Source organism: Micropterus dolomieu, unplaced genomic scaffold (assembly GCF_021292245.1).
Source record: "Micropterus dolomieu isolate WLL.071019.BEF.003 ecotype Adirondacks unplaced genomic scaffold, ASM2129224v1 contig_11425, whole genome shotgun sequence".
Classification (NCBI taxonomy): domain Eukaryota; kingdom Metazoa; phylum Chordata; class Actinopteri; order Centrarchiformes; family Centrarchidae; genus Micropterus; species Micropterus dolomieu.
In genome coordinates, this window is record NW_025740411.1 from 2,816 (window position 1) to 14,292 (window position 11,477).

The window sequence follows — 11,477 nt, forward strand, 5'->3', positions numbered from 1 at the left end:
AAAATTTTAAACATGTGATCTTAACATTAGAAGTGTAGTTAATAAGTATGTATTCAGTCCCTGCAAGTGTGTGAAGTGAATAGAAGAAGAAGACATAAGAGTACGGATGGGTGTGTTGATATGAAGGAGGTCAATGAGGTTGTGAATGGACTTTAAGGCAAGAAGCAGAATGTTGAAATCGATGCAGTATTTAACTGGGAGACAATGAAGCTGCTGAGACACAGGACTGAAATGATTTATAGAAGAGGTTCTGCTGATGATAAGAGCAGCAGAGTTCTGACACAGTTGAAGTGTATGTATGAATTTCAGTGGAAGAACAAAGAAAAGAATTACAATAATCAATGCAGGATGTAACCATGTTGTAAACGAGAATGGCTGTACTAGTGGGTGGGAGAGAGGGACAGAGGCCTCCCTCTCTCTGTCTGTCTGGTTTTGCTTCCAACTCAGTCTACCTTCTCCTGGGGGATCCCAAGACCGCCTGTCCATCTGGCATTTCATTTTGCCGTTATTCTGGATCAAGATCCTGAGATACTTAAACTCCTGCACTTGGGGCAGCAACTCACTCCTACCAATCCACCATTTTCCGGCAGAGAACCATGGTCTCAGATGCTGGAGAAATATTGCCTAAGTTTTGGAAAAAGTGGCCGCAGAAAGAAGCAGACAGTTTTGCAGTTGCATTGTGTTTTAGAAACTTGTATTCAGGCTGTCAAACTGATGTGAAAAAAATAAAGACAGAAGCTAAATCCTACGGATTACAGAATAAAAGTGAACTACCACATTACCTGACTATAAGGCTATAACGTTACATTCAGAATTAAGTTAGCTAGCGTTAGCTAACTAACATTACATTAGGAACAATCCACAGCCTACACTTTTTTGTTTTAGGTGTTAGAAAGGGAATAAATAGTACTTCTCCTTTCAACCTCTGCGACTGTAACTATTACAAGTGCGCCAGGAACAGTGTTTCACCATATCTTGGAAAAATACAGCAAAAAAAACAACTAGAAAAAGATGCCTTTTGCATTAGAGACAATGGAGTGCATCCATGAATTTGTCAAACCTCAGTTAGAGAGAGTCCTAGACTTTTCTGTGATTGGCCAGCTGTGTATTCGGGGCGTGGCATAATGAAGGATAAATTACGCAATCATAAATGAACAAACCCCTTTGCTCAGGTTTTTGCTACAGTTAGTGCAGTGAATACGGTACACCTTTAAAATATTTTCTCTCAAATATATATAATGTGGAGCATTCTCAGATCAGAGAACCCTTTTGGCCAATAAAAGGGTGCCTGTCCACATCTATAATTTTTCAACCCAGTTGAACTAAAACTTCACCTACTAGCTACTGTTACAGTAACATAAGACACGTAATATGATGGATTTACAGTTTATCAAGGTCTTGAGTTATAGAAAACATTCATTCTGAGGGACCATGAGTAAACAGTTTGAGTAAAGCATATTTCTCTGCAACTTCAAATTTACTGATACTGGCTCGCACAGTATTTAGGATGGCTCTTTTGCTTTGTGAATCACTGAAAATGGCTGCATTCATCTTTTTATTGCATACAAATCAAACCAATCAATTTAACTCCTGTTTAATGAGGTGAACCAAAATGGTTGTATTGTAAACCTTAGCAGATCAAGATGTTTTCATTAAATTTAATCTTAAGCCCATCCCTAGAAGTGTTTATGTTTAGTGCTTATCTAACAGCAACAATAGCAGTTTTGATTTATATACACTGCTCAAAAAAATAAAGGGAGCACTAAAATAACACATCCTAGATCTGAATGAATGAAATAATCTCATTAAATACTCCTTTCTTTACATAGTTCAATGTGTTGACAACAAAATCACACAAAAATTATCAATGGAAATCAAATTTATCAACCCATGGAGGTCTGGATTTGGAGTCACACTCAAAATCAGTGGAAAACCACACTACAGGCCGATACAACTTTGATGTAATGTCCTTAAAACAAGTCAAAATGAGGGTCAGTAGTGTGTGTGGCCTCCATGTGCCTGTATGACCTCCCTACAACGCCTGGGCATGCTCCTGATGAGGTGGAGGATGGTCTCCTGAGGGATCTCCTCCCAGACCTGGACTAAAGCATCCGCCAACTCCTAGACAGTCTGTCGTGCAACGTGGCGTTAGTGGATGGAGCGAGACATGATGTCCCAGATGTGCTCAGTTGGATTCAGGTCTGGGCCAATTCATAGCATCAATGCCTTCCTCTTGCAGGAACTGCTGACACACTCCAGCCACATGAGGTCTAGCATTGTGTTGCATTAGGAGGAACCCAGGGCCAACCGCACCAGCATATGGTCTCACAAGGGGTCTGAGGATCTCATCTCGGTACCTAATGGCAGTCAGGCTACCACTGGCGAGCACATGGAGGGCTGTGCGGCCCCCCAAAGAAATGCCACCCTACACTATTACTGACCCACTGGCCAGAACGTCTCTGTCACGTCTGTCACATGTGCTCAGTGTGAACCTGCTTTCATCTGTGAAGAGCACAGGGCGCCAGTGGCAAATTTGCCAATCTTGGTGTTCTCTGGCAAATGCCAAACGTCCTGCACGGTGTTGGGCTGTAAGCACAACCCCCACCTGTGGACGTCGGGCCCTTGTACCACCCTCGTTGAGTTTGTTTCTGACATTTTGAGCAGACACATGAACATTTGTGGTCATTTTCCAGGGCTCTGGCAGTGCTCCTCCTGCTCCTCCTTGCACAAAGGCAGAGGTAGCGGGCCTGTTGCTGGGTTGATGCCCTCCTACAGCCTCCTCCACGTCTCCTGATGTACTGGCCTGTCTCCTGTTAGCGCCTCCATGCACTGGACACTACGCTGACTGACACAGCAAACCTTCTTGCCACAGCTCGCATTGATGTGCCATCCTGGATGAGCTGCACTACCTGAGCCACTTGTGAGGATTGTAGACTCCGTCTCATGCTACCACTAGAGTGAAAGCCCCGCCAGCATTCAAAAGTGACCAAAACATCAGCCAGGAAGTATAGGAACTGAGAAGTGGTCTGTGGTCACCAACTGCAGAACCACTCCTTTATTGGGGGTGTCTTGCTAATTGCCTATAATTTCCACCTGTTGTCTATTCCATTTGCACAACAGCATGTGAAATTGATTGTCAATCAGTGTTGCTTTCTAAGTGGACAGTTTGATTTCACAGGAGTGTGATTGACATGGAGTTACATTGTGTTGTTTAAGTGTTCCCTTTATTTTTTTGAGCAGTGTATCTTACATATCATTAAATGTAAATGCTTAGACATAGAAATACGTAAAGTAACGGTAATTAAGTCCACTCTGGTAATTAATTTCTGAAGTGTGTCATATACATCCAATGCTAAAGTTTACTGCCAAGAGGTGTGCCATTTGTGTAGCATGATGAAAGCTTTACCTTGACTTTAAAGGCCCTGCACACCCACACATTTTTCCAATAACCCTGTCTGATTAGACATTCAGTCAGGCGGAAGGCGAGTGAAGGGAATTACATGATGTCATCAGATTCTTATGACTTGTGTTGCATTCCAGACAATTCAGAATTCGAGAACAAGTAAAAGTACAATGGACCGCCACTCAAATGAACAGAAGTGTGAGGATGGCTGTGATCGAAATGGGCTACACTGCTATAAGAAGGTCTCTACCAGGACAGCGAGGCATTAAGAGCTGTTCCACACAGCTCGAATGACCTCTTTTTGTGTTGTAAGATGTCTTCAAACTGCTCCCGTAATGGCCGGTTACAAAGGCAGCAAAAAATTTTCAAGATGGCAGACAAACAAGCCAAATCTGTCTGCAAATATACGTTTTTAAAAGTTTTTAGTAGTTTTCTCGCTTTGATTTTTGAAAGGTTAGCAAGAACTAAACACTGAACTATGATATTAGCCCATGACTGTAACCAACCAAGTTTGTTAAGTATGATTTCTGAGTCGTCCGTTAGCCATTTGCCTTTTCAATAGCTAGTTAGCTAATGCTAGCGGCTAGCCAGAAGAGACACAAGACGGCGTGCTGATGTCACACGTTGCCGCACGTGCTGCTCTAGAAGGCTGATCAAAACCAATGTTAACAGAGATGCCTTCACTCAAAAGTGATGCTTTCTGAGGCACCTTTCTTCCGTTTCAAACACAGCTAATATGTCCATCAAATGCAGTTTGTACACGCCCACACAGTTCTGAGAAGGGGTCTAATTAAACAACATTAGTGAAAACAAATGTCTGACTCAACTAGGTGTGCAGGGGCTTTATTCATAGTTAATTTGCCATCACCATACTTTATTTCTAACCTTCACCATTTAGTTTTAGTTGCCTTAACTTAGCCATACCTTAACAAAAAACTGGCATTGAACATTTGAAATGTTCACCACTGAACACATGCTTTTTTTTGGCAAGATGTTTTTGTACTTCTTTTGATTTGATTTTTGAGTTTGAAAACAATGACATTACTTATTAAATTATGTTGGACAAAGACCCACAAATCCTAAAAACATATCACAAACCAGGCTACAACCCCAACAAATACGGTAGCACAATAGTAACACGATGTACAACACATAAACGTGCTGTGCTGTGTCATATTGTCTTCCTGTCTTCTGTTAAGGGAAATTCTCTTAATTCATGATCCTTACAAGATGAAATGACATGTCAGTTACTGTGTATATACAATGTATGCATGCAAAAATACAGCGGGACCATAATAATGAGTATCAAGTCCTTCCACATATTTTGAAAATATAAAGAAAAATTAACCAGATTGTTTTGGATTACTGTTGTTCACATCAAGATCAAATCATCTCTTTCAGTTTCAGTGTCAGTTGTATACTGTAACCCCACCATGAAACAAAAGCTTGATGTTGGTGTTGTTTCATGTGTCTAGGTTGGAAAGATAGTTGAAATTATTTCCACTGTGGTAGAACAGTGACGTGCCAACATAATGAGGCGAATCAGATTGCTCTGAAATTGTTCCCTCCCACTTGATATGATTACATTAAGGCAAATCATCCTCTAATACCATCTAATTTAACAGCAATCACAAGTCGATTAACCAGAAAATGCTGATTGTACTTTATTCGCTGCTGATGTTTACAGTTGGGCGTAAGTATATAGTCATATTTTTCCCATATCTATTTGAAGTGTATTGTCGTCTTCTTGCATCAGTTTAGCACAAGGCATATATAAACCTATATCTGCAGTCAATCTGTGCTGTATTTATTTTTATTTTTAGGATGCAGAGATGATCAGAACTTTGTGACAAAGGCTGTTGGAGAAGATGTAACTTTGACATGTACCCGTCCGAACTCAACCCTGTACAAAGCAACCTTATTTTGGTTCAGACTTGTTTCTGGAAACTTTCCTGAATTCTTGGGAGGAACATTTTCCTTTGACTATGATGGTGTTAATGAGACTCCGCACATTACAGTAAAACAAGAGCCTGGAACCTTTCTTCTCCATATTAGTAAAACAAGCCTAAGCGATACTAGAGTTTACTACTGTATAAAAGTAAACCGACTTGACATGACATTTGTGAAAGCAACCTTTCTAAGAATTAAAGGTAAACATCCTGTATGAGTGCAGGTTTTATAGTTTATTTCCATACATGTATGAATAAAGATAGGTCAAGTTTCCATAATTTATATAAAAGTGTTTATGTATATATTTTCATGAAAGTAAGTAAAGCATGTTCGTGTTCACGTTTATATTTCCCAGGACCAGAACCTGATATCACTGCCATCATTCAAGTCCCTCCATCTGATCCAGTCCATCCAGGAGACTCAGAGACTCTGCAGTGTTCAGTCCTCTCTCACTCTGAGAAGAAAACATGTCAAGAACACAGTGTGTACTGGTTCAGAGTCGGATCAGAGTCTCATCCCAGTATCATTTACACTCATAGAAACAGTGGTGATGAATGTGAGAAGAGTCCTGAGGCTCGATCTCCTCAGAAATGTGTCTACAACTTCTCTAAGAACATCAGCTCCTCTGATACTGGGACATATTACTGTGCTGTGGCCACATGTGGAGAGATATTATTTGGAAATGGAACAAAACTGGACACTGAAGGTAAAAGCAGAACGTTTGTATATATATATCATTAATAATCATACATTTTAATCTGGTAAAATCCATCAAGATCATATTTTTTGGTTCAGGCTTATTTCTGAAAACTTGCCTGAATTCTTGGGAAGAATTTTTGCCTTTGAGTTTGATGTGTTAAATGAGACCGACAAGAAAAACAAGTTCCTGGAGCCTTTCTCCTGTATAATTATAAAACTAAGCGAAACTAAGCAATACTGGCGTTTACTACTAGATAAAAGTAAACCAACGCATTTGTTCCTTATGCATTGTCACATTATCAAAATAATAAGTAACTTTCATTATTTTCACCTTTTCATTTTGTTTTAGCACTCAGCATGTGGGATTTGCAGAAGGCCAAAACAGTTCTGTTTCTGTTGTGTGCTGCTTTGGCTATAAGTCTGATTGTTATTGTCTTTCTGATTTATATCATCAAGAAAACACCTTCTGGTTGTTGCAACGGTAAGTGAAGTTTCTCATACATCAATCTATCAAACAGTATTTTGATTTGATTTACATTACTGATTTGTGTAAATGAACGTATAGCATCTTTAATCTCCATTTTTATTTTATAAAACAGCTGCCAGTGCTCTGCGAACAAATGCTGCAAGAGCCAGTGGAGATCAGCAAAGTCTACAGGTAGGGTATATAAAAGAAAGATGATACTGAAAACATTAGTGGCATATTTTTCTCTCAACATATAAACAAGTTGTTAAACATTAACATTTGCCATCCCATAACATATTTCCATATATTTCCTCAGAGAGATGAGGAATCATTGGCTTATTCTGCACCAACCTTTACCAAGAGGAAAACTGGCAGAGCAGAGAGAAGCAATGTAAAAGCATCAGAGGGAGAGACAATCTACAATGATGTCAGGCCTTATGTTTTGGATTAACAATCCACTGGATTTGTGGGGAAATATACTTCACATCAATTTCACATCTGATATTGGTGGCAATATTTTAAATAACCTTGTTAAATATTAAATGTATCATTTTGACACATTTCTTTGTCCAGTCTGTTTGCAATCATTATATGACTTTTTGAAAAATATCCACATTTAATAGTTTTAATAACAATGTGCATAACATAGTTGTAATTCTTGCTTTAAGTATAATAAATAATGCTAGCACTCAAACAGGGTTTTTGGAATTTAACTTCAAAGAGAAAGAGGGTTAAGGAAGGTTTCCTTTCTGTCTCTTTTGTCTGACATGCAGTTTTAAGGCTGTTAATGTTTCCTAAGTGTCAAAGCAATGCAAAAATAATTGTACAAATTGATGTGTGTATGCGTTATTTCCTTCCTTAAAATACAAAATTACATTAAAATAATTAATATAAAACTAAAAACGTTTTAGCATCATGTTCACTTGTTTTTTTACACATGTTTTTATAATGGCATAATTTTTTGTTTCCATGATTTGTTTATTTTCCAGTCATTCAGGATGCAAGTAGTTAAGAAATTGAGATAGATTGAATATCTTATTTAATGTCTGCAAAAATGTAGTAACAACAACAATATCTTTAAAGGCCCAAACATCATAATACTTTTTAAATTATTTTATTTTTTAATTTGAATTTTACAGAACATGGTGATTTGTCGTAATGCACTTCAAATGAAATGTTCCTTGTCCTATCCAATTTATTTTGTGATTGTGGTGTAACCTAAAGGTTAAGGTGATATGTGTGGATCTGATGAAACTTGATGTTGAGTTGTAGTTTATGACAGAGATTTGATAGTGATAAACAGTAGGTTGGTGACATTTTTCGTTGTTACACACATCAGCTCTGCTTTAATCTTGAGAAAAATTTCAGATTGAATGTTGTATGGCACAGGTGAGAAAAAATGAACAGAAGGCGAGAATATGTCAAGTGCAGTTTGTACACGTCCACAAAATTCTGAGAAGAGGTCTAATAAAAGAACATAAGTGAAAACAAATGTGTGGCTCAACTTTAGGTGTGCAGGGGTTTAATCATAATTGACATCAACACATTTTTATAAATCTTAACAAGTAGTTTTAGTTGACGGTTAAGTACCTTAACAAGTCTCTCAAGAGCTGGCATTGAATATCAGAAATGATCACCACTGAACATGAGGTTTTGTTTGGCAATATGTCTCTGCCACTTCAGCATCCGTATGAAACGTTATCATTTGCCAAGTCCCAGTAACATAAAGGAGGCTAACCCTACCTACTAGCACATCGGCTAGGGTTGCCACCTTCAATACAGAAAAATAAGGGACGCCTGCCGGCGGGAGCCACACCCCTTGGAGGCCCGGCAACGACAGGCACGATCGTGTGCCAGTGATGCTATATCATAACTTAAAACATGTTTTCAGGAAAATATTAAGATTGATACCAAGGGATGTTATAATATATCTGCTATTGTACTTTTCCCGTCAAGATCCCAAGATACTTTAACTCTTTAACTTGGAGCAGCAACTCACTCCCACCAATCCACCATTTTCCGGCAGAGAACCATGGCCTCAGATGCTGACCGTCATCCCAACCGCTTCACTCGGCTGCAAGCCGCCCCAGTACGTTTTGATTAAGCCAACAAAACCACAACATTTGCAAAAAGCAGGAAACACACTGAGGTTCCTAAACTGGACACTTTCCCTCACCTCGGCTGTGCCTTGAGATTCTGTCCATGAATATCAAATAGGGGACAACAAGGGACAACGTTGGTGGAATCCAAAACCCAATTGACCCTTCACTAAGCCATGCCCACCTTAGTTACTGTTGCTAAGTCCAACAAACTATAGGACCTGTCGGACTTTTATCATGGTGCTGCCACTGTCTATTACTTCACACCCTGGAGAAATATTAAGTTATAAGTTTTGGAAAAAGTTATCTCAGAAAGAAGCAGATAGTTTTGCAGTTGCATTGTGCATTTGAAGGTTGTATTCAGGATGTCAAACTGATGTGGAAAAAATAAAGATAGAAGCTAAAACCTACCGATCACAGAGTTAAAGTGAACCACCACGTTACCCAACTATAAGGCATATATAACGTTACATTCAGTAGTAGGTTAGCTAGTGTTAGCTAACTAACATTACATTAGGAACAATCCACAGCCTACACTTTTCTGGATTTATTTTAGGTGTTAGAAAGTGAATAAATAGTACCTAACTATTACAAGTGCGCCAGGAAGAGTGTTTAACCATATCTTGGAAATATACAGCAAAAAAAAAAAGCTACAAAACGATGCCTTTTGCATTAGAGACAATGGAGTGCAGCCATGAATTTGTCAGACCTCAGTTAGAGAGAGTCCTAGACTTTTCTGTGATTGGCCAGCTGTCTTTGCTGTGATTGGCAAGCTTGGCTTAGCAAAGGGTCAATTGCTCAATCACAAATGAATAAACCCCTTTGCTCAGGTTTTTGCTACAATTACTGCAGTGAATATGGTACAGCTGTAGAATGTTCTCTCCCAGATATATGATGTGGAGCACTGTGAGATCAGAGAACCCTTTTGAATAACTGCAAATGGCTGCATTCATCTTTTTCAATGCATAAAATTCAAACCGATCAATTACAGGTCCAGTGTGTAATATTTCTGATGCTCTATTGACAGAAAGGCAAAATAAGTTTCATAACTATGTTTCAGTGGTGTGTAAAGACCTTACATAATAAACCATTATGTCTTTATTACCTTACAATGCTGTGGAGGTCGCTGTATTTTGTCATCATGTTTCTACCGTAGCCGTCAATGAACGAACAGCGCTACAGAGCGTGTTTCGTCATCACGTCGTTCTTCTTCTTGTGTAATTCCAGTAGTGTACATGCAGTCACTACATTGAATACGTACAAAGAAGAAGAAGAGGGACTAATATTATTAGTAATATACAGTCTCCAAGTAGTCTTCTGGTTTATTAGAAGTAGGAAGAGAAGTGACATTTGGACAACTGAAGGATCACACACGTATTATTTAGCACGAGAGCCGACAGCCAGACATAGTCGGGACAGACAGCTGACGGCAGAAATCATTGATTTTGTTGATTTTCCCAGATTTATTTGATCTGGCTCTGAACCAGTACACACTGTGATCTCCTGGACACGTCTCATTCTCAGATTCAGAGAGGACTGAACACTGGAGAGTCACAGAGTCTCCTGGACGGACTGGATCAGATACTGTCGGCCCATGAATGACAGTATAGTTTGATGTCTTCTGAGTTTTGCCTGCATAATACAAAACTGTGTTAAAAGTTTGGGATCTGCACACACATGAATCTTAAAAATGCTTTAACAATAGTTTGGAGTTTAAATGTAATGTGAGCATAACATACAAGGATTTTGCATGATACTCTGTAAAAATAAGTGTTCTATAAGTATAAAAGGTACATCCTGAGCGTATTGTACCTCACATAAAATTTAAATTACAGATATTTTAAGATACATTGTACAGCAAATTTGGAAATCTGACACTAAGTCAAGTTATTTATCACAAACATTGGTAATTAGCATCAACACAGTGAACTGTTAAGTGGTTAAAGATTCTAAAATATTGCAAGGAACAGATCACATAATTACCTTTTAATGATAAATAGGTGCCACTCCAAGTAACCTTAAACCACTCCACGACTGCACAGTGATACATTCCCTCATCTTTTTCAATTGTCTTCAAAATGGTGAGATTGCTAATATTCTTGTATTCTTTTACTTCCAATCTTGAGGCAGAAAAGTCTGGTCCATACTCAGGGTTTGTATTTTTCAGCAGTTTCAATATTAATTTTAGAGTATTCCCAGCACTCTGCTTGTACCACCAAAGTTGTTCACGGTTCAACCCCTCGTCAGGCAAAACACATGTGAAGGTCGCAGGTTCACCAAGTTGAACTGTGTTCACTGGAACCAACGTATCTGAATGAAATAAAAACATTCAATAAATGAAACAGTAAATAACAAATTGTATAATTTAAAAAATGGGAACACAACAGAATAATCACATGAACCATCTAATTTGCATGCAGAGACTTTAAAAAAACATGATTGTATAGCACTTACATCCTTGATGAAGAACAAGAAGTGTAACCCATAACAGGATCATCATGACACTGTCTTTTATTTGGAAACATGTTGGTATTTCAGTGAGTGAAGGAGGAGGTGAGATGATCCTCATAGGTCAGAACATCAGATGCATCTGATTGGTTATCACAGAATATACAATCAAAGGGCATTTCCTGCCTCACTGGTCTCGTCCTGATCTATATGAAGCATATTACCTCTCACTCTCATCCAATCACTTAACCATTTGATGTTTTTCTGAACTTTCTTTCTAACATTTCTTCTTAACATGAAATTGACTGCTGTTATGCCTATATCATCGCTGCTCGTGCACTGATAGAAACCATTTCTCACAGTCTAAAAAAACATAACAAAACAAAGTCTAAAGCCCTTTATGCAGCTCTCT

At 38.6% G+C, this 11,477-nt stretch overlaps 1 protein-coding gene across 1 annotated transcript; it reads left to right on the plus strand.

Annotated features, from left to right (window-relative positions):
- Nucleotides 1-5,226: 5,226 nt before the first annotated feature.
- Nucleotides 5,227-8,622, plus strand: LOC123965829 (the record flags this gene model as incomplete). Its single annotated transcript, XM_046042177.1, has 5 exons — nucleotides 5,227-5,553; nucleotides 5,709-6,059; nucleotides 6,402-6,533; nucleotides 6,652-6,710; nucleotides 8,545-8,622. Coding segments are annotated over 5 exons (947 nt in total), but the record flags the coding sequence as incomplete, so codon positions are not given.
- Nucleotides 8,623-11,477: the final 2,855 nt, after the last annotated feature.